Below are 27,163 nucleotides of genomic sequence, written 5' to 3'. Positions count from 1 at the left end.
TGAGACAAAGGAATTGGATGGAATATGGAAGATATGATTAATACATCCTGGAGTCAAAGGAGGCTATAAAGAAATTTTCCTTATTGCTACATTTCATTTTTAGTTTGTTTTTGGATTTTTTAAAGCAGTGATGATGAGCTTATGGCTTTGTTTTGCATATTGCATCAACTTATGTTCATTGTTCCTGTATTTTGCTTATTTTCTTTTCCAGTATTTTTCAGTGTGAGTGAGCTTAATTGCATTTAATTTTCAAAGCTGTTTGCTTTTAATGGTACTTGATCCACAGCCTGACCCCAAAGCTCTGATCTGTGTGTATTTGTGGTAAATATTTTACATGCTGGTATTGCCATGTTCATACTTGATAAAAATTCTCCAACAAAAAGAAATCTTTGTTGACACAGTGGTAAGTGGACCTTCTTTCGGACCTTCTTTCACTGGGAAGGTCAGTCATGATTGTTGGTAATAGACATTTTCTTCTGCAACTGCATTTGAGTAAAAGTATCTACCTCATTCATATAATGTTTGTTTGTTTCACAACAAACCCATTACTTAAAATATAGCTCATTTTGTGTCAGGTGAAATTCCAGATGCATCAGCCATCGGCAAAAGAAAGGAGATGATCTGCGGCAACTGGTAGCATAGCACATGCACATATGGATCCCTAGGTCCTCGGTGCCTAGCTGCCTCCCTTATTGTGCTTGCTGACTGGTTCACTGCTCACAGAGATCCCCAGACTTTTTGACTATTAAAGGATTGCCATCATTTTGAATTCTTCATTTTCACATAATCATTCAGCTTCAGTCTTCATTTTTACTGTATTATTCTATACTTTGCTTGTACAGTAAAATAACAGCTAAATCCTCAGCTGAGGCTTGTGTCATTGTAGCTGACAAAGTATTTTCATCACCATACAAGAGGAGCTTAGCAAGGGAAACCTTTATAGGTCATCTTTGCTTTTTTTCTCACTGATCATAATCATCCAGAAAGCAAAAATATTAAACTACAGTATTTACATCAGATTAACAGCACTATATCATCTTTCCAAAGTACATAGAAGAGATTGAGATATATGCCTAAATGAGATGACTGGTGGCTTGAGATGTATTATCACATCACGGGAGGCTGGTATACTTATCAGTGTCAGCAGCTCTCTTACATTCTGGCATGCTGCAAAGAACTAAAACTTTATGTAATCTCATACACACAGCACAGCCAAGAAATCTCGGGTAGTCCTTTAATGAAACATATTTCGTAACTCATTACTGACATATTTTTATACACAGCTACATGTAAGTATATCAGAGTTAAATTAACATCCAATTAAACAATCATGTTCTCACTAATACACAACTACAAATTAGCTTGTATCAATTTTTATTGTAAAATATTACAGCAAATAATTTTGAAACTCCTCTTGAACATCATATATCTCTTCTGTTAACTTAGCAGCATGGAAAACAGTACTAGGGAAACCATACAAAGTTATCCTAAAGAGAAATAAAACTGGAAAAATTGAGTAACTTATATTCTGACTACTAAATATGAATGCTGACCAGTTTTGCCTTTAGTATTCCAAAGACATCTTCTTGATTACTGATGTATTGTGGAAGAAATTTATGATAACTATGCTGACACCCACCTAACAGAGGCGCCGATAAGTGCCGATATTCTTCGATTTCCGGTTATCATCATGCCGTTGAGAACAGAACCCCCGCCGATAACTGGGGACTGCCAGTATATACATACAGGCAGTCCCTGGTTATCAGCAGGCTCAGTGATCGGTGATTTGTTTTACGGCACTTGTCTAGCAACAAAAAAAGGCAATTTTCAATGCTGAAAATCTGCAATTTCTGCTTATTGGCGCCAATTCATAGCTAACAGAGGTGCCAATAACCGAAAATTGGCAATTTTTGCCACCATAACTTGCCAAAAAAGCACCAAAAATCGCCAATTTTCGGTCATCGGTGATTTAAGGTTATCATCACCCTGTCAGAATGGAACCCCCTCCAATAACTGGGGACTGCCTCTATATATATATATATGTGTGTGTGTATGAAAAACATTAGGAATAATAATGTTATATATTTCATTTTTTTAGCTAAGCATTCTTTGAGATATTCGGGGAAAAGGTAAATGCGAAACAGTGCCTACGTATTCACGGGTCAGTGCTGATGAAGGCCCATCATTAGTCTCGCTTCCCATGGAGACAAAGGGCATCATCTCTTGGGTGATGTTCTGGCCATTTCACTGGAAGTTGTCATTTTCTGGTAGAGTGTTCGTTTGCGGGTTTGCACTCATGGGTGTGTCGTGGGAAGTGTGAATTTTCCATTTTGACAGGCTAGACATTCGAGTCTTGATTTCGTTGTGATAAAGTCCACTTTGCTGGAAGACTTTGTGTACTCTCTGTGCACTGCATGCTTCTCAGGATACACCATGCCCAGAAGTCGACACTGCCCATCGACACCTGCTGGAGTATAATTATTATAATAATGAAATGCAATTGCTGCATCAGTTACATTCAATATGTATAAAGTTTCTTCAATATTTATGATTGCTTTTACTGTACTCTTTTACTGCATTCTTCCAGTAACTGTCCTATATTCATCATTTTTTAATGAATGGAGAGGGAAACATTTGTTGGTCGAAAGTCTTATGATAGAAAAAGAATATACAGTATTACATGTTAAGTTACAAAGCAACATTGATGTGTACATTTTGTACTGTACTGAGAAGTCTTGAGCTTATGTTGAAATAAGGAGTGGGTTATCCATAGGTTGTTACTTCTTGGTTTGCTGCTTGCATTTCTAGGCATGTTCTGCTCAGGCTTTACTGAACATGATTACACCAAAAAATGAAAATAGACTGATATTAATGGTGAGAATTGCTTCTTTCATACCAGGTGGTTGGTTGGGGAAGTAGGGTGCTTGCTGGCTGCTACTTGGCTAAGAAAAAAGTCTTACACTCTGATTGGTGGGTAAGGTTGCAGCAGCTTAGCCATCGAAGCTAAAATGTGGCTTACTGTACTAGGAAATCTTGCCAGTCAATCAGAAGCACCTTAGAACCTAAGTATAGAAGTACTCTGGTTTTGACTTTTTATTTAAGTGTGTGGATCAGTTGGTAGTACCCTGTGTCTTTCATTTGAGAATTCTGGGTTCGATCCTGATGTGAATTACAAATTTATTTTATTAATGATAAAAATAAAAATATCTCTTGTAAAAAGGCTGTGAGTACTGTAATGTATCAACTTTTCTATTCCTATATCTTGGCTCAGCTATTTTACCTATAGTACTACTATTTGTAGAACCATCATTTATACTGAAACCTTTCAGTTGCCACCTTACATTTTCAAAATCTGAGTATTTTGTGCTATACATGGTATTTTGAGTTTTGGAATCTGATTACCTATTTTTTCAAAATGTTCATCTGTTTCCTTGTTGAAACCCTTCCCATCCTCATCATCTGTGCTTAGATCATTATTTTATTCATATAATTTCTTGTATAAGCTTTGGTCCCTTGTTTTAGTTAGCTTTGTAATTTTCCTGTGTTTTAGGGAATCAAGGGCTGACAGTCACATAAGGTTTTGTTGTTAAAGTTTCAGTGTACAAGACATTTATGCCTGTATTTCAGTTACTATTCTCAGATACTTGGAGAGCTCAGAGCCTAAAGTATTCATCTATAGGTGATTAGTTAAAGTTCTTTGACACCATCTGTCAAGGTTATTAGCTTGCAGATGTAGAACCTAGATATATTTTCTTATGGAAGTTAACTGATATTTTATTTGATAGATCTGCTGTCTTGAAGGATTCAGTTCTGTGTTAGTACATTTGTTTACTAAATCACATTGATAGTCAGAGTTTTTCGTTGCTTCTATTGTATATACTTTTTAGTTTAGTTTTTCTTTGCTTCTGTATACCTTTTAATTTGTTTACCCAGCTGAAGAAATTGCCGTTACTGTATCCCTTTTATATTGTGTTATCAGTTAGGTGAATATTGTATAATCATATCTTTAAAAATTTATGTTTCAGCTTTGATATTTTAATACAGAGAACTTTCCTCCCTTCAATTTTTATTTTTCATCCTGCAGCCTGGCGAGAAAGAGAGTAAAGGTGTGACTATACATCCCCCTTCTGATTATCTTCTCATTCATTGTCATGGAGGAGGCTTTGTTACACAGTCAACGAAATCCCAAGAGGTAAATTTCCTTTGTGTTTTCCAGTAGACTATGTTTATATGCATAGTGTATTTAAGTTTTTTCATCACAAACTGTTTACTCATAATTAGTCCCTTCATGTGCCATATGAGTTATCACACATGCTTAGGCAGATTCCAGGGTCCAGCAGCTCTGTTATAAGTGTTAACTATTACTGTGAAATCCTCAGACCCTTTTTGCTAATTGCAATCTTATGAGTTCATCTTACCAGTATTCATCTTTCTTATGCCTTATGTGTTAACACCTGGATAAGGCAATTAATGAGATGTTACCTCAGTTTTTTGAAGACATGACTTAGACTAGTAAGTTGGATGTTTTCCTGCTGTGATGGATTGTAATTTGCCAGAAGATTTTGAGTTTATATTTTTTAAATTGTTTGAATTCATTTTGATAGTGTATCTACTTAAAAAAAATATTTTCTTATATAGTAAATAAAACCTTTTTTCCAGGTTTTCTTGAGGGAATGGGCAGTAAGCACAGGTGTGCCAATGCTATCCATAGATTATTCTCTTGCACCAGAGGCCAGATATCCTAGACCTTTAGAAGAAGTCTTAACTGCATACTGTTGGGTTCTGAATAATTTTAAAGTTTTGGGAACTACTGGAAAAAAGATAGTCCTGACAGGTAAGAATTAAGATACTATGTATTCCAAGTTTATCATACTGTACAAAGGAATGGAAGCCATTTCTTATTTGGTGTAGGTTGATGTGGATCAAAGCATACTGAATAACTGGAACAGTCTCATTCTTATGGCATGATATTTTTATGCTAACAGTACTAAGAACTCAGGAAATACATTGTAACATAGTTCAGATTAGAAACAACAGATATGGGGATCTGGTTGTGATATGAGCAATGTACATGATATATTAACAAAGATACTGTTACTTCTTATTTATCTTTACTAAAGAAGCCTGTCAAATTATAAAACATTTGTTTCAATACAATCCCATTAATCTTGTATTAATCTTGTATTTGCAGTCTCTTGTTTGACAGACAGAAGAAAGTCTCACTAAGCATATACTCTACAGATCCTCATGTACCTTAGCCATTAACCTCACTCCAATAACAACAACACCAAATATTAACAGAAGCACACAATACATCAAATCACCCTACAAAATAGGGACTTTCATGAGCCTGCAGTGGTTTAAATGGCTTTTACTTTCATTCCCAGGAGATGACTGCTTCAGAGCTTGTAAATGATCCATTTCTCATACTAATAATTATTCCTTTAGCTTGTCTCTCTTTAGTGTATTTAGTAAGTGATAAAAAGGCATTTCTGCAATTAGCTGGTACTTCAGAGTCACCAGTGTTGTGGGCTCATTAGGAGTGACTTTTTGAAAGTAAACTTTTCACGAGTTGGGGATGGTAGGGGATCGTAGTACAACACCCAGATATTGGTGAGCAGAACCCAAAAAGGGGAACCCATTGCCACACAATCAATATGGCAGCAAAGTTGCCCTCTGTGGGTGATAAAGGGTGCCTTCTTGCATATTTCAAGGGGGCCTTTGAAGAGAAGTAGTTTCATTTATGAGTTTACATGATCATTAGAAGGATGCCACCACTGCTACCAAACTCTCAAAGCATCCCTCTTGCCACCTTCAAGGAGGGGCCATTTTAATTATTGCCAATAAAATCATAATAAAAGACCTGATACAAAGCACAGAAATTACAGATCAGGCACCAGACTGCTGATGCCTGTAGCTTCCTGAGGCACTACATATACTTGGAAAAAAGCAAGTATCAACAGGGTAAAAGAAGCTGCATTTCTTCCACTATTGTAATGAAAAATATAAGAAAATCATCTTACCTGAGTGGACTACCATACCAGTCACACCAGTAGGGGGTGCCTTAGCCAATACTTACAAGTAGGCCAAGACATCACAACACCTGTGACCAATGAAAATTAGCACCCCAGTCAACCCACCATCTGTAAACCACCTGTCTGCTCTATGTACCTGAGTAATATGTGTCTTGGTTTATTCACTTTTAAACTGTTATTAGATGGCTGCTACATGCTGATGGAAAGAAAATTATAAGACTATACAAATTAAATTCTATAGAAACAGCTAATATATTTAATACCACTGGCCTCACAGAAGGTCTTCCCCCCCTAATTTTTATTATTATTATTATTATTATTATTATTATTATTAATTACCTAAGCTGCAACCTTAGTTTGAGAAACACAATGCTGTAGGTCCAAGGGATCCAACAGGAAATGCATCCCAGTAAGGAAAACAAAATAGAGAAGTAAAGAATAAGCTGTATAAGAGTAATAACAAATAAAAACATTATGATAAAACAAACTATGAAATTTGTGAACCTAGCCAATAAAAAAAGCATTTGCACTCACTTTGAAGTTTGAACAGGTTGATTCACCTGTTTAATTAGGAAGATCGGGGAAGATCAGTGGTGGATTTCTTTGCCACCTCCAAGAACCATTATTTTCCAGTCTGTTGTTCCTCAAAACTTGGACCTTTGGGCATGGACATCAATAGACTCGATACAGATCTATTGGAAGGACATGGAAGCATATGCCTATCCCCCATTTGCCATGTTGAGGCAAGTAAAAAACAAAGAAAGATCAACTCAGAATTGCAAGATGATTGTAGTAGCTTCCTGTTGGCCACAAAGGGAATGGTTTCCAGATTTACTAATGCTTCTGTTGGATTTTCCCCAAGTTCCTGCCAAACTGGAAAGATCTGCTCAAGCAACCTCTTGTTTGAAAATTTTCTTGAAAACCTCCAAATGCTTCAGCTGACTGCATGGGAACTCTCAACTATCTTGTCAGGCAGAAAGCTTTTTGATGTTCTTTGGTATCCCAGATATAGTAAGAAGTTATCCATTCCTGTCTGTAAAGGTTACAAATCATTGTTATCTTTGTTCTCAGACATGTAAATATGGACTTGTCTTTTGATAAATATTAGTGAGGTGATCATATCCTTTGAAATTGAGGTTCCTAAGAGTAGTAACAAACCCCTAGCTTGTAACCTAGATATAGCATTAAAATATTTGATGCTCCTACCTTTTGAACCTTTGGAAGAAATATCCCTTAACCCATACAGGACGGGCTAAATATATGTTAAGCACACCCCCAGACCGGGCAGGCTTTAAGGTTGGCCAATTTAAGAAAAAAAGAAATCAGTGAAAAGAGGAAGATATGCAAATGCCCATGGTGTAAGAAAAAAAATCCTAAAAAATTTTTTGTACCTTCCATGGGAAGTTGAAAGTGAATATTTACAACCCTGTGTGGGTCCTCCTCCAAGACACTCATAAAAATTTGCTAATTTTACAAAATTGTACAAGTTTTTTGTAATAATTTATTTTATTTTATTTTGTAAAATTTCAATTATAGCTCACACAGTATCATAACAAATAAGAACTAAATTCAGTAATAAATTCTGAGTATATTTATTGTAAAATATATACGAGATTTACTGAAATGGGGAGATGGAGTACCTTTTTGTGAGGTATACATGTTTTTTGTAATATTTCTTTGCACTCTACTTTCCAAAATTACAAAGATAAGAACTTAAATCAACAGCAGTCCTTGGGTATATTTTGAGCAAATAAATAAAAAGACGTCCTGGAGCTACAAAGAGGCAGTACATTCCCCCATGAAATCTTAAGGCACACTGGTCTCCCTCTCTCCCTGTACTGAGCTACTGCAGTTGCCATAAGTCATTTATGGCCCATTGAAGTGATATGAACATTTTTCCCTCTAAATCCATCCAAACCGTATGGCGCGCAGCATCAGCACTCATAAGAGTTTGCCTGGCATTTGCTCAAAACCTGTTATGATCATGCCTGTCCAGTAAGGGTTAAACATCCTAAAGTTAAAACATTGTTCCTTCTTACTCTTGCTACTGCCAAATCAGTGAGGGAAAACTAGCTAAGGTGGAATATAATACTGTTAAAACTATCCTAACTGTTTTTTTTTACCCTTGTTTGGAGCTAAGAATAATTTTAATTGTAAAGCATTACCTATACCTGTTTCAGTCTTAAATCTCAGAGATGAAAGTACAGTTGTTAGAGAGACCAAGATTTCTTAAGTCTAAGCCTGCAGTGTTTTATGTAAATAGAGAATTAATTAGAGAAGTTTCATGCTTATTTAGGGGATGAACATCTGCCTTTATGTAGGGTAAATGCTCATGATTTAAGAACTGTAGCTACATCTTTTAATTTTATTACAAATTTGTCCTTAATTTATGTACTGAATGCTACTCAGTGGAGATGCAATTTAGGATTTGCATCACTTTATCTGAAAGATGTAAAATCAGTTTATGAAAATTCTTGTACTTTAGGTCATTGGCTGACTCCCTTCCTCCTTTCCTAAAATTCTGGTTTATTTTTGAGTTATGGTTAGTCTGAAGGTACTGAGTGTATTTATGTGCAACTTCTCAGAGATATTTTTAGTTTTGATGGCTGTTTTGGTTGAACAACTAAAACCCATGGCACTCAGCATTGCCTTTCATTCTATAAGAATGAGTTTCTCATGTTAATAGAGGCAATAAATATTAGTTTGAAATATTCCTTTTCAGGACCAGATATCATTGTTTAATGTAAGTTATGTAGTTTTAAACATTCCTTTTCAGGACCCGATATCATTGTTTAATGTAAGTTATGGTTTTTCTTGGTTACCTAGAGAGTAGAAAAGTCCCAAGGGTTCGGGTGCTTTATGGCCCCAATCTTTTGCCGCCATATTTTTGTCGCTCAGTTATTACGGCACTCATGCTTTTGGCCCACCATGGTTTGGCTCCAAAATTAAAATTAAAGGATGGAAGAAATGGATTAAATTAAACTAGGATACAAATGCGAAATCTTTATTCTGGACTAAAATATTTGTGTAACAGAAAAAGAAAATTATAATTAAAATCAGTAATTTAATGTATTTCATAATTGTGGGCTAAACCACACAAATATTCTAACAGTTCCCTTTCATCAAAATGCCGCACAATATTCAAAATATGTTCATCATCTCTCCCGTACTTAAGAAGTTTTTGTTTAAGGACATGGCCAGCAACCAATTGTTCATATGTATCTCGGCTCTTTTGAATTTTTCTCAGTCCATGAATAAATTTCCATATAAAGGGGTGGTGAACTCCTAATTCTGCATATATTTTTCTACTGTATGTGCTGCTTCTGTGTGATTGATAGTTCGGTCCTCTTTAGTGATTGTTTGATTGTGTGGTTCCACATCTCTGAAGGAAAAAGAGCAGTCCGCCTACCATTGCCTTTTCTCTTTGGTCGTCCTGTGTAATTATCTTCAAACCAGTTAAGCGGTGGTTGAAGTTCTAGAGGCAGGTCTTCTGAAAGGGCATTGATGTAGTTATCCAAGTAAGGAACAGGCACGAAGCATACGGCAAATTCGGAATCATTGTAATATAAAACCTGGACCCCAATCTGTTTAAGATGCTTATGTATATTATGTGCTAAATGAAAGAAGCACCCTTGTATTATTACTCCTGAAAAACATTCTTCCATTGCAGAAATAACTGTTTGTTCAAAGTCACAAGAATTTTTCTTGATTTAATCCTGGGATTGTGTCATGAACCATTTTGAAACATGCTTACATATGTCACACGCCTTTTATTTGGTAATAAGACATATAAAATTGAGTGAACTCCACCAAGCCTCCTTGCCATAATTACATACACCTGTGCAAGTTTCGGATGAGATAATTTAAAGGTCGCATCAGCATACCACACTTCATAATTTTGTAAAAACACAGTCCAGCTCTTTCTCCCAAAATTAAAGTTCTATCATCTTCATGACCACTGTCAGCTATTAAAAAGTTTTCATGTTTACCATTGTTCTTCATATAATGTCTGTAGTCATCGAGAATCACTAAATGACGAACATTAACAGGATTTGAAGAACGAGGTTCATTTGATTTCTTCTTCTCCTTACAGTTTGCTTCATAGTGTCTGAATTTGGAAGTGCTGCTGGAGTGGCTTCAGAAATATTTTCTGTACAAAAACTTGTAATTGCCGATGGTTGATCTTGACTCTTTCCAGCTGGACGCTTTACACTGGTTTTAATTACAGCTACTTCAACCTTTGCTGCTGAAGCACCATGAGAATGCTCGTTTATTTCCTTTATCACTTCATTGTTTTTAGTGTGTATATGGGGTTTGCACTTACTCTTGCTTTCACATCTCCAAAACTTCATCAAAGGGTCCTTCTTGCTGTGCTTGTCGAACACATAAAGATATCCATCATGAGAAAATTTTGGTTTGACTTTCTTACTTAAAATACTTTCAGCCATTTCTGCAGATGGGTTCGACTCAGCTACTTTTAAATTTTTTAAGAGAATCAGTAAAGTAAAATTCAACTAGTAAGCTACACTACATAACTCTTTTCAAGATAAAGAGAAACAGATGTAAGAAAAGTTTTGGTACTACTGGTTTTAAAGGTGCTTTAAAGGTTTAAGAAGAATAGTTTCGATGATCAGCATTAACTAGGTACTATTGCCAGTGCCAGATCATTGAATGCCAAAAGCATGAGCGCCAAAACGATGTCGCTAGAAAGTCAGCGCCAAAATGGCAGAGCCAAATAGTACCATTCCAGTTCCAGGATGATCAAAAATGCTAGGTAATTTGCCAAAGGTAGCTGGAGAGGTGGTTCTTAGTAAGATTACCAGAATGTATGGAAACTTGATGCAGTAAGGGACAGGACCAGAGGAAATAAGAAGGCTCAGGATAAATCGTAGAAGTGTCAAATACTGTATATAGAATACTAATGGTAATAATTTAATTGGTACATTTTTGGGTTGAAACAGATTTGCATATTTTTTGAAAGTGGGTCACTTTGACAGTTATGTATAATAGGTAAGCCTAGAAATATGAAGGTGTAGGCTAATACTGAGTACAGTAGGTTGAACATGTTGAAATTAAAGAATTCAAATTGGCTGAAGACCATAATTGATTATACTCAAGTTCAAAGCAAAGGTAAGGTTCATAAGTGGTTCTCTACTGTGAGTAAAAAGCTTGTGGACCTGAGATGTATCATGAATGAGTCTAATCATATTCAATATTTTCTCTCATTTTTGTTTTTTTTTTTCTCAGGTGACAGTGCTGGAGGAAATCTTATAACTGGGCTCACTGTAAAGTGCATTGAGCTTGGAATTCGTCCTGCAGATGGGCTTTTCCTTGCATATACACCATTTTTGTTTGATCTCATTCCATCTCCAGCAAGGCTTTTAGCTGTTATGGATCCAATGCTTCCTTTGGGTTTTGCCCTCAGATGTTTAAAAGGTATGTAGTATGCATATTATATTTCTATACAGTACCATCAGGTAACTGGTTGTTTAGTGGATGTGAAAAGTTTATTTTTTTGTTACAGTGGAAACCCATCACTGTATTAATGGCGTTTAAGACCTACCACCAATTTCATATTACAACAGGAAGTTTTGTATGGAAAAATTAGATTATCCCATTTCATAATGTAACAAATCTGCTCCTGATAGAGATAGCATTTGTTTTAAAATTATCAAACATGTACCACCATTAGCTAAATCATATATTTTTAATTTTTCTAATTATTTACAGCTCAGAAATTTGTTCCTTGAAGAATAGTGTAAAGACATAATTATTCCCATCTCCAAACAAAGAGAAGACCTAAGTACAGTAATGTCAACAGTTATAGACCAGTTGCCCATAGAGGCTACTTATGCATATTGTTGGAGAAAATGGTAAATGGCAGTCAGTTACCATTTGGAATGAAAGATAATATTTACATGGATGATTTTGCTGTACTACACAGCATCAAACACAAGACATACTGAATTTATCACCAGTAATGCCATAATAAAAACAGACACATGGACCTCATCAGTAGGTTTCCAATTCTTCATAGAACAGACCACAGCAGTTGTGTTTTACAAAAGTGTCAAGAGGAAAATAATGAAGAGAGTGACACAAACATTAGAGATCATGACATACCCATAAGTCAAACAGCAAAAACTTAGGCTTAATCATTGAATCATTGACACACATCTAAACTGGAGAGCCTATATAAAAGCCAAATGCAATAATGCATGAAATGATCCCACACAAACTGGGGGACTGACTGACAGACCAACCTTCACATTACTTTAGAAGCAACTGTAATGTCATTATTACATTATGGACATGAGTTATATAATTTAGCCGTAGATACAACTTTGAAAAGTCTTGATCCAGTTCATAATGATGGACTCATAGTAAGCACTGGAGCTCTTAGATCTTCCTCAACTCTCCTCTCCAAGTTGATGGTGGTGAAGCACATCTTAGCTCATTGTGACCACATCTTAACTTCATTGTGACTCATTAATAATGCATAGTGCATTAAATATACAAGAAAGTGATTCACTAACAAGAAACTTCTATATCAGAGAGACATGTTTAGAGATAATTACTCGCCACCTTTCCCAATTAGAGCCAATAGACTATTTGAGTCAACAAATATCAATTAAAATTTCTTTCAAGAATAGGAGGTAGTTCTGTTATTGGAAGATCTTTGTAATTTATATTTGCTGACTAGGATTATGAATGAAATAAAAACTTGTACATGCTTGAAATATTTATCTAAAACTATACCAGGCAGTCCCCGGTGAGGGTCCCATCTGCGGCTGAGTGCCACTGACTGAAAATCGGCAGTAATAGCTCCGAAAACCCCACTTAATGGCACCGTTAACCGGAGATCGCTGCCGTTAACTGGAGATCAGTGCCAAAACCCCCACTTAACGGTGCTGTTAACCGGAGATTGGTGCCGAATTCCCCACTTAATGGCGACTTTAAATGGAGACTGGTGCCAAAAATCTGGTTAACGATGTCGTTAGCCAAGTGCCATAACACCAGAACACCATCAACCAATGCCGACAGTAAGTGGGGACTGCCTGTACTCCAGAACGTTGTAAACAACCTGCAATAGAACATGTAATGTACACTGCGGGTCCAAATCTTCATGAGACTTCATAGTCTCACCACAAAAAAACTAATATTGAAAAGCCAGACCTATCAGTGTAACTACAGTTGTTTAAAAAACAAACAAGATTACACCACCCCTAGATGTAGGGAAAGAGAAATAAACAAGCATCCAATGCTGAGAAATAAAATTTATTCTCACATAAAGTGATAATAACTGTCATCTTAAGAATGGGCTCATTTAATATCAATCAGGAAAATAAAATTGACATAAAAAAATGCTAATGTAATTCAAATGAATTTTGGGTAATGGTTTCCGTAGTGGGGTAGTGACGTCAGTGCACCTCGTGCACTGTAGGCATCACTTAAGATTCTTTGCAGCATATCTTCATCCCCTAGCTGCAATCCCTTTCATTCCATTTGCTATACATCTGTTCATATTCTCTTCCATCTTACTTTCCACCCTATGTTAACAATTGTTCCATAGTGCAACTGTGAGGTTTTCCTCCTGTTACACCATTAAAACCTTCTTTACTCTGTTTCCTTTCAGCACTGAATGACCTCATAGGTCCCAGTGCTTTGCCTTTGGCCTAAATTTTGTATTCCAATTCCAATTCTGGGTATTAATTGATTGCTCTGGGGAAAAACAGTTTTTACTTGTGGTTTGAACCAGATTGAGTGTTTAATTTTTCTCATAATTTTTAGTTTACTTTATTGTTGGCTCATTTATCAGGGATTAAATTTCAGCTTATTGTAGCTTTAATAAAACTAATTGTAAAAAGAAAATCATTTTAGTGTTTGTAGTTTTGCTCATTTGTACTTCTTTCCAGCTTATGCTGGTCTCCCAAGTGAAGAAAGCTCTCTTGCAACTACACCAGGGGATGCTACTTTTCCTGTATCAAGTGGGGAAACTTCCAAGGCCCCTGCAGTGTCAGAACCCATGGATGTGTCAACAAGTGATGTTCCAGCAACATTAGATATCAACAGAAAGAATGTCCATGATAGCCAGAGTGACACTGAATCATTTGTTGAGGTCTCGGAGAGTGATGTCAAAGAAGCAGAGGCATTAGTTAAGAGTCCTTCCTTCATTTCTGAGCCTGGGTCAGATACCTTAACTACAGTTTCACTTACTTCAGAAGCATCCAAATTAGAAGATTCGTCCGCTAAGAAGGGAAGTGGAAGTAACAGTCAAAAGTCAGAGGAAAAAGAAGAGCGTTCTCGTAGATACGTAACTGAATTTCTTGAAAAATATGTTTTAGATTCCCGAACAGATAAACAGGTAAGCTGTTATGAATTCAGTGAATATTACCCTTAATAATATCTTAACTTGTGCTGTTCATCAATCACTGTCTTTCAGTAATAAAGTATCTTCATTTTCCATGTATAAATGGAATTGAGAAAGGATAGAATCAGACCAAAATAGTAATACAGTAACTGATATTACTTTAATTAAAGGTCATCAGACTAGAAAGGAGAAATTTCTAGACTTGGAGTAAAGGGGAATGATTGTTCAAACCATGCAGTTACAGTTATCATTTAGAACAGAAATACTTTATACCAAAGGCTGATGAACAAAACATTCCTACACCATTTTCCAAACATAGCCTGTTTCAATGATTATGCTTTGGAATTCTTTTCCTCTTTGTTTTTCTGGGTTTATAACACTCTTTCTTTATGAGGCAGGTTGATTACTTCATGGTTCAGCCTCCTATTTCGTCCTTCCTTTTCCTTTTTATTGTTTCTTTGGGCTGTACTTAGAAAAGACCATTAGGTTGTTTATCTCATTGACATTTACTCAAAAAGAAAGTCATCCCACCTTGACATCTGTAATTGCTTGTTTAACATGGCAAACACTAATCAAGAGATGATAGATTTATAAATTAGTATTTGGAATTATATAACAATACAGTTTAACCAGTAAAATTGCAAGCTAAAAAGCTAAAAATATTTGACATGGGCTTTATTACTGAAAAAAGAAATAGTGGAGGACAGCAACAGTCATGTTATGGTAAGCTGATTAACATCTTAGTAAACTTCTTTTATATGGGCTAATTCTCACAACATAGTTTTACAGAACAAGCTTTTGACGTTTCATTAATCCCAAAATGCTGACACACCAGTTATCATAGTATAGCTATTTTATTATGTCAGGGCCGCAAAGTACCCATTCTTCGTACTGGAAGTGAGGAGAGTGAGCAGGAGGATGAAACAGTGCTGTTTGAAGCTCCAAGTGTGAGTGCAGGAATAACAGCAAAGTTAGGAAAAGCCAAAGATGCAGTTGTTAGCGGCATATCTGCTGGTCTCACATCAATTGGATTTAAAAGAAAGGAAATGGATGCATCACCAACATCCCCAACTCAACCAGAACCTGAACAGCTGGTTAGAAAAAGGTATGTACTGTATTTATGTGATGTGTTTTACAAGGGTTTATTTTGGCTTGTGGTCAGTCAGCCTCCTTGAAATATGACAGTTTTATAACTGTTTGTAGAGTATATAGAGACAAGCTGTAAACAAATATGAATTAGGTACAACAGTACAGTAGTAACTATCTGCAGGTAGTCTTACTTTGTAGCTTGTTAGCGGAAGTAAGGAGTGCTTCTTTCTAGAAGCTCTGGTAAACCTATAACTTAGTTCAGTCATCTACATTGTCTTCTTGCCTCTATACAATTTTTTGAAAATATTTTTTCATTTCAATGTTTTGTATTGGTAACTTTAGACTGTTGTTAAATCATATGAATTTAATTTATTTGGAATGAACCTTACTTACTGTTAAATTAGCTTAATCTCCTGCGCCGATAGGCAAGTCGGCATTCAAACAAAAGAAGATGATTGCTTGGCTGACCGAGAAGACTGTGTAGTTCACCTGTTTCTCCACCAGGTGTGTTCAAACATTTTAAGGTCTAGTCAGAATTCTTCTTGCTGCCATTGTGCATAGGCGATTGTTATATTCGGTTTGTACCAGCTGCAGTGGTACAGAGCATGATCTCAAAACTAGGTGTGAGTAATGTAGGAATTGGTTTGAGGATTTTATGGTTAAATATGTGAGATATAGGAAAAGAAGGGGAGCTGATAGATTGCGAAAGCAGTTAGTTAGGTCAGGACTTCAACCTGTCAGTTTTCCCTACCTAGTGTCCCTTCATCTGAAGTTATCCCTACTTACGCCAGGCATTTTGATAGTGCTAGTATTGAGACTTCCTTTGTGGCTCCGCCTTCTGCTCCCCTTTTGGTTCAGGAAAAGCGTATCTAGAAGTTAGAACAAGATGTTAACCTTATTTTAAGTTGTATTACAAGTTTACCTGAGTTTGTGACAGGGAATTGTTCTGAATCCCCCCATAGTGTGCGTTCTTTTTCACATTCCCCTGTTAGAAGTAAGGGTTGGTGCTCTCGCTTGTACGTAGCTCGAGCTTTGGACTGCCTTGCGATAGTGGGATTTGGCAAAAGAGTCAGCTACCAGGGAACTTGGTTGGTTCTCAGGGCGATGTGATTCTGTGCTCTCCAATGCATATTTCTCCCTTTTTTCGGTCTGAATTTCGTTTTACACGTTCGCCTAGGGACCGCTTCAGTAAATGTAAATCATCACATGATATTTGGACCTTGCCGTCATCAGTGGATAGTATTGAATTGATTTACACAGATAAGAGTAAGACGGTAGATCTAGACTTTGTTAGTGATAATATGCCTGTATGTAGTGAGTTGTCAAAACTTGGTTATGTTGACTCAATCTGTTGTTAATCATATTTCATCTCTGTTTCTTCAGCTTTTGGTGAATCATCGGAATGTGTTAATGTTTCTTCTCATCAGACTATGGTTTCAGATTCTTTGGTGGTTTCCAAGCTAGATACTATTCTAGCTGCCTTGTGTGTTAATGACTCGTCAGTTGGGAATGTTCTGCAACCCATTGAGTCGCATTTGGAGGAGGTGGGTGGGGTAGGTGTAGCCCTTTCTCCCTCCCCTCCCCTACCTTCCCCATTTCCTTTGACGACTGGTAGGGCTGCTTGTGCCTCATCTTCAGCTTTGCCTCCTTGTGTCGCCTCTGGGGAACAGTAGCAGGCTAATGTTCCCACAGTTTCCTTTTCCTTTAGGTCAGATTTGCATGGCGAGGAGTCTGCTCCTGTCACCACGTCTCCTCAGTTAGCAGAAAATGATCTGGATTTGGAAGAATCTCCCGGTCTTTTGGTGTTTGATGGAGCATTGTGCAGCTCTTTATCCTTATTTGGTAGAGGACAAAGGTTCGGTGGAGACTAGGTCTCTCTTATTATCATCTAGTATCTCAGCTCTGGTCAAGTCCTTAAAAAAGGGATTTTGACAAAGGAAAAAAATATTTCTGGGGGAAGACCTGTGTCAGCCAGTGAAATTGGTTCCAATTAGCACATTTCTAGGTTTAAGACTGCTATATATACCAGAGAAAAAAGCTATGTAGAATGCTGGAGTTACTACCTCCAGTTCGATCATCTCATACAGATGTCGATATATACCAGGGGTGAGCTATTACGCTTCCACAGGCCTTCATCCAATCTGAAGATTTCTCCATTGGTGTAAGAACGGAACCCCCATCGTAAACCAGGGACTGCCTGTAATTTTTTTCTTGCCTCATCTTTTCATCTCATTTTTTCTCTTTTGTGTTTTGAAAGAGCAAGTTTATTCTTTCCCCTCCTCCTGTGTTCACAAATTTAATATCCTGTCCTCATACTGAAGGGGGCATTTTTTAACTTGATTTATGAATTGGTAGCCATATCATAAATTACTTTTCTTGTGTGTTGTATATACAGTACTTTGAGTTACTTGTGCATTTTACCATTTCAAATAATGATTTGGCAGTCCTATTTGTAAATTAGGCTATCCTTATTAATAATTATATTTATACCAGTTTTTATTTTGGGAAGGTTAGTGTGCGGTTACCTATACAAGTTGTATTTTGACAGATTTTTGCAAGTTTGATCCCTGTTAGATTAATTCCATGTTTTGGGCACTTGAAGATTTTCCAAAAATTGGTATTGTACTCTTTGCTATATTTTTCATAGAGAAGTTGCAATAGTATGTGATGGCTTGTAGGCCATGTAATTTGTGTTTCATGTTTTCAGAGATTTCCATCTCAGTTGCTCTGTAGTTGGAGCAAGTTTATTTCTGCTGTTTGTCCCTGTTTACCTGCCAAGTTCCCAATAAAACTGGTTTCTTGCTGGTAGTATTTGTAGAGACATCCTAGATATGACTCACTTCAACTATAGCAAAGATGCTAGCAGTCACCAGACATTTTGATCTTTATTGAAACATTGCAGAGGTCTGCATCGCTGTTCCACATTTGTTGACTTTCTTGATGTCACTCCTGCAGGACATCAAGAATGCAGAGGATGAGCTGAAGAAATATGCACTTGACTTTGGGAAGAAAACTCCCAGGAGTGGGGCCTACAAGGTCATGGACAAGTCCTACCATGAGGAAACTGACCAGTAGACCTGGATCTGGTTTCATCAGCAGAGGTCAGCCAGGGTGAATGTGTATGGGGATGAGTTTAACGCTGCCGCTGTAAAGTTGATAGGTCTTCTTGGGGTTACAGACTTTGAGGCATCCAGGGGTTTGTTATTTTGGTTCAGAGTTTGACATGGGCTCTCCAACAAGAAGACTCATGGCAAAGCCTTTGATATTTTCCAGAAGGAAGTAGAGGCATTTTGGCAGACGTTGAAAGACTTGATGTAAAATGAAAGCCTTGTTTTGAGTCAGAGCTACAATGCTTACAAAACTGGTCTATTCTATCGCTCCTTGCCCACTACCGCCTTGGCTGATGAGAAGGAAAAGACTTTACCGAGTCAAAAGCTTTCCTAGGATTTCATCAAGCTGCAAGAAATAGGCTTTTTACAAAGTAATTGGGTTTGTTTGAAAAAACTTTTAAGAATTGTATACGTTATAATTTCATTGTGTATAGGTCTCCACATTCTTCATATATATTCTTGAATAATGGACACATTGCATATGTGATATTATGCGATAATCAATAGCATAAACTGACCTACAAAAAATCCATCATACCAGCATTCATAATTATTTTTGACATTTGTTAATTTGAGCAAAACCATGAAAATGTACTCTTTCCCCCCTTTCTTTTCCCAGCCTGAGAAGAACCTTAAAAGAGTTCAGAGGTCTGGTTAAACAAATCATTTATAACTAACTAACAATACCGAGATGGCTTGTTTCTTAAATATATTTGCCAGTAAGTTTTATTGGAATATTGTAAAGCTAATGAGGTAAAACTACTGTATTAATATTTTCTTCACCTTTATTCATCATTCATGTAAGTAACATAAAATTTTATTTACTTTTTTTTTTACAGGCCATCTATGGCTGAGATTTTCTTGTCCCCATCAAATATGCGAAGAGGAAGTCGTTGCAGCCTCAGTGAAGAATTTACTGGTGTGAAGCTGATTAATGATCATTATCTTAGCCCGCTTAATGCTCCCAAGGAAGTCCTTGCAAAGTTCCCTCCATGTGCTCTTTTGGTTGGTACATTTCACTTTATGCAGTAGAAACTTGGGTAATAAATTAAATTATATCATGCTTCTAAATATCAAAGACGCAGTTTTTTTTTTTTTTTCGGAATTAAATTTCAGAAAGTTATGTTTTTCATAGGTCTCTCCTAACCCTAGGGGAAGGTTATCTTTGCAGGACAGTACAGTAATCAGAATTCCTATATATGACCTCTGAATGAAAAGTATCAATTGTACAGAGTTACCTTAATGAAAAAACAAAAAATATCATAAAAAATATATCTAGTCAAAGATTCATTCCTATAATAGTAAACTTTACTATAGTAAGACCATCATAATCTAAATTTGACTATAGTAAGACTCATAATCAAACATATGCATGCAATTTTTATAAATGATAATTTGCAAAATAGTTTCAGGTTTTGAGGCTCAAAATAATTTTTTTTATAGCGTAGTCGCTTGTTTCGTCCTCAAGGAGTTACCCTCCATGGTCTACCAATTCTTCAAAATGCTAAAATGTCAAGACCAGTTGTCGCTAACACTGACCCTAGTGACCGAACTTGTCTGTCACACATCCATCATTTTGGATTGTGTCTGGTTGACTGTTGTGATGAGTGTATCACTGCAAACCTGTGCACCCACAACATCAGTGGAATGCGCACTGTCAGTAAAGATGATAGGCCACTAACCCCTCCCCTTGTTGACTAAGGAACTATCATGCTACTGTTCCTTAACAACAGTATGGAAAGCCTATTCTCAGATCCTGAGGCTTGGAGAGTTAAGAAGTTCCAGATTATTGAGGTGCAGATTAGGTCAAGTTAGGCTAGGTTTAATTTAGGCTAGGCTAAGTTGGGTTAAGTACCCAACCTAACCTAATCCAACTTAAACCCTTGAAGAACAGGTAACTAACCTCTGGATGATGCCATGAAACAAGAAGACCCAGGATATTGAAGCACAGGTTTGGTAAGGTTAGGCAACAACTAGTCAGGATAGGCTAAGTACCCAACCAAACCTAACCCAACCTAGTCCCTTGTAGAGCAGGAGACTACCTCCTGGTTGATACCATTAGTACCAGGGGACTACCATGTACCAATCAAAGACCCTAATTGGTAAAGACCTAATCTTGTTTCCTTATATTTAAGTTATTAAATGTGTAGTGACTTGAGTAAAAATATTTTTAAGTGAGGATAAGTACTTGCTGTTCTTCAGAGACTGGGTGATGCATAGTGCAAAAAAATATAATTTTTGGACATTTTTAATACAAACCCCTTACTAACAGTTTGCCATTATTATTGTCATGATGATGACACTTTAGTCCCTCCAAGTGAAGAAAGAAAATGGCAGTCAGTTGAAGGTACTCTGCATGCATGTGTGGATCCACAGGCTTCAGGGAGCTGCAAATCATACATGAATTGTAAGAAGCAGTGGACATTACAGGCAGAAAATTGCATTAAATATGGGATTTGTATGAAAAATTTCTTTACAGTTTGCAGTTTGGCTGAGAAGGATTCTTTCTTTCTTTCCTTAAATCTGCAATTGAAAACCCTATTGGACAGAACCAATGGACATAAACTCGGGAGAATTCCAAAGGGAAATCAACCTGCAGAGAGAGACACAAGTCATAGGAAAAAGTTATAAATAAATAAATAAATATGAGGGGAATAGAAAATAAAACTGGCACATCTGAAATCCTATTCCACATTTTAGTTGTAGCAAAGATAAAACTTCTAGCAAGCTGAATAGTAGTATTAAACCTGATACTAGAAAACGGTACACTGTTTGCAGCAGCAGTCTGCTTAGTGTTCTGGGCAAAAACAACTAGGTCAGGTACAGAAGACTGCAGGGAATGTTTGTAGTTGTAGTGCACTTTGTGTAAGAAACAATGAACTCACTTTATATCTTTGCCACAAGTCAACATTAAGAGTTGGCAAAATAAACTTGACTGATGACTCAACTCTATCCAAGAGTGTGAAGTGAGACTCAGCACTGGAAGACCACACTGGAGAACAGTATTTCAAACAAGGAAGAAGAGGAGTTAAAACACTTAGATATAACAGCTTCATCCTGAAACATCCTAAAACATTTCTGCAAGATTCCAACTTTTTCAGAAACATTAGGAAACAATATTACATATATACCTGTCAAGAGTCAGTTTCTGATCAATAGTTACACCTAAAATCTTGAAATAGTTACTGATATTTAAAACCTTACCATTTGAATGTAAATCAGGATGCAAAGACAAAAATGTTTTGGATTGACTAACTATTATACTTTAAGTTTTAGAAGAGTTAAGCTTCATGCCCAAAACCCTACTCCACTCATGAATACATGCCAGCTCTCTGTTCAAGGATTCTGCAACCACAGACCTAAGGTACGGAGAAGGAACAACAGTTGGAAGAGTAGCATCATTGGCGTATACAATTAGTTGGTTCTCCAGACTTGCCACATGCCATTAGTGTAAACAATAAACAGGAAAGTTCCAAGAACACTACCTAGAGGAACATCTGAAATGACATAACTGAAGCTACTATATACTGGCTATCAACACAGACCCTCAAGTTCTTCCTATTGAAAATTTAAAAAAAATATTAATAGAGTAGGTCCTCGACTTACGGCGGGGATCCATTCCAGTGCTGTGCTGTAAGCTGATTTCCGTCTAAAGTCGGTGTTTCGCCGTTATCGGTGCTTTAATGGCGCTTACAGCACTGTAACTTGATGTTTGGCACCGTAACTTGATGTTGCATCAAGTTACAGCATCGTCAGCACTGTTAACATAATACCTATTCTTGCCGTTAGCGGTGTTAACGGCACTTACAGCGCCTTAACTTGATGCAACATCAAGTTACGGCGCTGTGTAAAAGATCCACCAATTCTCAATACATACTGTAATCTTAGCCTGTAGGTAAGTGCTTCATGATTCATATGGTCAAAGGCTGCATTAAAATAAAGACTGACCTTGCTTACACCTGCACCCTCATCAAGAGCACTCTGCAAGACAGTAGATATTGACAAGGGTGCATCACAAATACCAAGGCCTTTATGAAACCCAAACTGTAATGCTGGAAGTAGGTTAGTGTCTCAACAAACCTACAAAGATGTTTAGAGAGCAGCTCCTCAAATTCCTTAGATAAAACAGGTAATTGAAATTACCTTATTTTCAGAGGGACATGAAGATGGACTTGGTTCTATAGGTAATGCAGCAGCATTTTTCTTCCTCCAAACAAGAGCAACTAGCAAGGCCAACTAATTTGAGTATACTGGCAGTCTTAGGAGCAATGAACTGAGCAGTCTTAAAGATGACAAAGATCCCGTTAGGGTCAGTGTAACTGTCAAGGCACAGAAGCAAAGTTTGGACCTCTCTAGACCTGAAGGCCATTGAACACAGCTTGGGCTCTGGGAAGCATGACAGAGGCAACACCACAGACTGCTCAGAAGGACTTGAGCAAAAAGATTAGGCTTCTAAACATCCCAAATATGCTAAATGAGATTATAGGACCCTCCTGAACTCTCCTTGGGATTGAATTTGAGCATCAGAATCCATATCTTTCATAGACATATGGTTATGTACTTGTCAAGAAAGTGGGGTCACAAATCTTTGTGGCACAAATAAAGATTTATTGGTGTGTTACACTTGGCTGTTTTTGAATGATCTGAGTAAAAGTGAATGTAATTTTGTGTGCAGGTTTCCTACATTGTAAATTGAAAATTGATTTGTATCCATATCATGGATTTAATGCATTGAAGAAAGGTAATTTGTCCTCTATTACACATTTAACTGTGAATTTAATGGTAGGTAAAACTATTTATACATGTGAAAAATCTGTTGAATCTTCCATGCACTTCTAGATAAAAAATATCATAAATATAGTATACCCATAATGTTTTTATCTTCTTTGGTAATTAATAAAATTTTCCAGTTAACTACATAAATAAATTTGCAGTAGGTGAGAAGGATGATCTTGTAGTGACACTGAACTTTTGCTAAAAAATATTCCTTTTTAAAAGTAAAAATATTTGCAATGGCACAATGCTTAATCAAGTCACGTATTACATTACAAGTGGGATATTGGTGAATAGTGCCGTGAGATCAAGACTCAAAATTTTACACAGGAATTTCACAAAATCCTGTAGTCTTTCAACAAGTATGTGCACTAGAAATTTTCCCTAAGAGAGGACTTAATACACCTGTTAGCCTTTTGTCAATTCTGACTATGGAGAGCCAAATAAAGGGACCCCTTTTTTGTGTACCTTTGGTGCACCAAAAAGCTGAGGTAATTTAATGCTGAGTATACTAAAACCTCTTTGAAATCATCCATGATAGGACAGAAATGATTCCCTAACATCAACATCGAAGTCAGTTTGAAATCATCCATGATAGGACAGAAATGATTCCCTAACATCAACATCGAAGTGTTTGAACACCACTTATTGTAGGGGGATGTGTAGTTTAACGTGTCGTCAGCAGCTTAATATACCTCTTGTTTAAGTTGCTATTCAGGTTATGTAAAAGTAATAGTTTTGTGGTGAAACAAATATAATTTAAGAAATTAAGTTTTTTCAATACAAATCCATGACTTATAATTTGTAGCTGCCTCCTGATCCTACTGCTCTTCACAACTGTACAAAGACTACATAGACTACATACAGAGTTAATCAGTTAACTACCACAGATTGCTTGGGAATTGCATGTTTGTTCTTACCTACTTAAGCTGGTGCTTTTATGAGTTGAGGATGTGTCTGAAAATCACACGATGTACAAGTAGGCTACGTAGAAGCAGTGGGTTTGTGCTGAAAAATTAGTTTGTTTTTTAAAACTTTACATTAAACTGTACTCATTTCTAAGTGAATGTTTCAGGTAATGTTGATGTAAAATTTGTATTGACTAAATTCTTTGCTGTCATTTATTTTGTGTATTATTAATATATGAAAGATGCATAATTTATTTATTTTTTATCAAACACTTATTTTTTCAGACTGTTGAGTATGACTTTTGTCTTGATGATGATATAACAATGGCAAAGATTTTAAGAGATTTGAATGTTCCCGTCACAGTTGACATACTGAACCGTCTTCCTCATGGTTTCTTGAGTTTGTCGATGGTGTCTCAAGAGGCACACGTTGGTTGTAAGAAAGCAATCTATCGAATCAAGCAATTATTAGGCATAGAGGAAGAACAAAATGAAACAGAAATTGCTTCGGAATAATTGCTTTCTTCATTTGTTTTTCAATTTTTCATTGTTGTAATCTATTTAACCTCAGGTTTGTAAGTTTTTCAGTGGTTTGCAATATACAGCATAATTAGGGATGTTACATTTTTTTTTTTTAATATTTATCACAAAGCAAGTGCTGGAAAAATCATTATAAGCAGGTAACAGTGTATGCCTAAACTAGTTTCATATGAACTGATTTTTAAAGATGTTTATCACAATTAGGTTGTATACAGTGGATTGTATAAAAATGTTCATCTGAAAGTACAATTTGACATAAATTGATGGATTAGTTGTATATTGGTTGACATTTATTAGCATAATATAGTATAAACTTCATGTTACAGATAATGTTAGTTTTTCATGCAGTGCAGAGAGATCTCAAGTTTATCTAGATTTATGGTGCTGGAGATTGCCTGAATTTACTGAAATCACAGGATATCCAAACAACAACTTTTAGATATGAAAAAACTTCATGGATGCAGACAGGTTTGTTAAAATAGGTGCAGAGTAGCTAAAAATGGGTTAAGTTGTCTTTACTTACAGGCATTCTTGTTCACTTCACTCTCAATTTATGGTCTCCTTGCCCATTCTTAGTATCAAAATAATTTAATCAAGTTTGCTATCAACTGTTTTGCTCTTCATTACTTTTGTTTTGTATGGGTTTTATTATTACTCTTAGCTACCTTTACTATAATGTATTCTTATGTCTTTTGTGCCATGTTTACACCTTTTAGCTTAATACTCACTTTCTAAGTTGTGTTTTATGCAAGTAATATTTCATGGTCAAGTCACAGTTTTTAATTCTGTGAGGTACTGTATTTGATATCAGTACCAATGTACTTTCTATTGTGGACACTGGATTGGATTTTGTTACATTAGAACTAAAGCTCAACCTTAAATATTCCATCGTTTTACAGTCATAGGGTGTGCCTATCATTTGTCTCCTTAGACTGTACAGGATACTCCAGACTACCTTGGAGAGAGCACATAGTTCAGTCTGTTATATTGCGAAATATTTTTGTAAAAAGTGGCCTTTTGTTTTGATAATGTCTTTTTGTATTTCATTAACTAAAGCTTCACAGTGCCGTTATCTATCCCTGTTTATAATTGCACTTTTGGATCTTATCTTTACAGGATTCATTCCTAGGCAGTTCATTTAAGCAAAGACCCTGAAATTACAGGTCGAGTACCCTCATACTGTAATGAGTGACAGGGTTTAAGGGGCAAACTTTCAGCTAAGCACTGGGGTTCTGTGATAATGAAATCCATTGTCATATTAGGAGGTATTGTTTAAATTCTTAGTGATCCCTACAACATGCACTCATTTTGAACTTACTCTGGATCCTACTTCTCTCTTGTTCCTGCATTCTTGTTTTTGCAGACAGCATTTTTTATTGCAGTTTCTTCCATATGTGGAATTTTAAATTGATTCACCAAGTGTTTCTCTCCCACTGTTGTCAAATTGGAATTATTTCCCTGCTTACATTCTTGTTTCATTTAACAACTTCAAGAGATGGGTTAATCACTTCCTCCACTGGCCCCCACTTTTTTTATAGTCTCAAGCTGGGTAAGATAAGGGCCTTGGATTGGCCATTTAATCAGTCATTTGCATCAATAATCTGCCTACAAATTGTGCAAATGATAAAACTGATACTGATAATTGGTCCATGGTCATAAATCAAGAGCTTGTAGAGGAAAACAGTGTTAGTTGCTATCATGTGAGTAACAAAGATTGTTAATTGCTATCCTGTGAGTAACATAGATGTACTTGTAAGGAAATGTCAGTTGGAAAATGCAATTCCTTTTCATTTCATTCTAATTGTGCAGTGTAATCCAGAATTCTGTTGTTCTCCATAGCAGTGAAGTTGGAATGTGTCTTTAGAAGCAGCACTATATTTATATACTGTATTTACATTATGATACCTTATTAGTGCAACAACAACATTAGTCTAGTAAAAGCTTTTCTGTAAATTGGTATTAGTTCTAGTAGTAGTCATTTTTTCCTAAAACTTACATTAGCAATAATAGCAGCAAGGTAGGTTGTTCATTTGGTTTTATATCATTGGATGTTCATAAAAGTGAGCATACATTTGTTTGCCATCAGCCTAAGCCACTGATCATACGTTGTAATGAGGCTCTAATTAGAATCAGATTGGTCAGTGAATGTTCAGGTCATACTGAAATAGTATTGCCTCTTGCTCCTTTGGAGTTGGAATTGGAATAAAAGATTTAGGCCAAAGGCCAAGCGCTGGGACCTGTGAGGTGATTCAATGCTGAAAGGAAAACAGAGTAAAGGAGGTTTTAAAGATGTAACAGGAGGAAAACCTAGCAGTTGCACTATGAAACAATTGTTGG

The 27,163-nt window shown here is 36.4% G+C and overlaps 1 protein-coding gene across 2 annotated transcripts in view; it reads left to right on the top strand.

The window, feature by feature from the left end:
• Nucleotides 1-27,163, top strand: part of Hsl (hormone-sensitive lipase) — a 47,947-nt gene extending 20,784 nt beyond the window's left edge. For both annotated transcript variants that reach the window (XM_067087676.1, XM_067087675.1), the window contains exons 6-12: nucleotides 4,085-4,192; nucleotides 4,660-4,834; nucleotides 11,283-11,471; nucleotides 13,952-14,400; nucleotides 15,273-15,511; nucleotides 19,445-19,610; nucleotides 24,572-27,163. In XM_067087676.1, the coding sequence (XP_066943777.1) occupies nucleotides 4,085-4,192; nucleotides 4,660-4,834; nucleotides 11,283-11,471; nucleotides 13,952-14,400; nucleotides 15,273-15,511; nucleotides 19,445-19,610; nucleotides 24,572-24,802 (1,557 nt within the window). In that variant the 3' untranslated portion in view covers nucleotides 24,803-27,163. The remainder of the gene's footprint in view (nucleotides 1-4,084; nucleotides 4,193-4,659; nucleotides 4,835-11,282; nucleotides 11,472-13,951; nucleotides 14,401-15,272; nucleotides 15,512-19,444; nucleotides 19,611-24,571) is intronic.

Source organism: Macrobrachium rosenbergii, chromosome 44 (genome assembly GCF_040412425.1).
Source record: "Macrobrachium rosenbergii isolate ZJJX-2024 chromosome 44, ASM4041242v1, whole genome shotgun sequence".
Taxonomy (NCBI): Eukaryota; Metazoa; Arthropoda; class Malacostraca; order Decapoda; family Palaemonidae; genus Macrobrachium; species Macrobrachium rosenbergii.
Note: the sequence above shows the minus strand (reverse complement) of the source record. Positions and strands in the feature narration are given on the sequence as shown.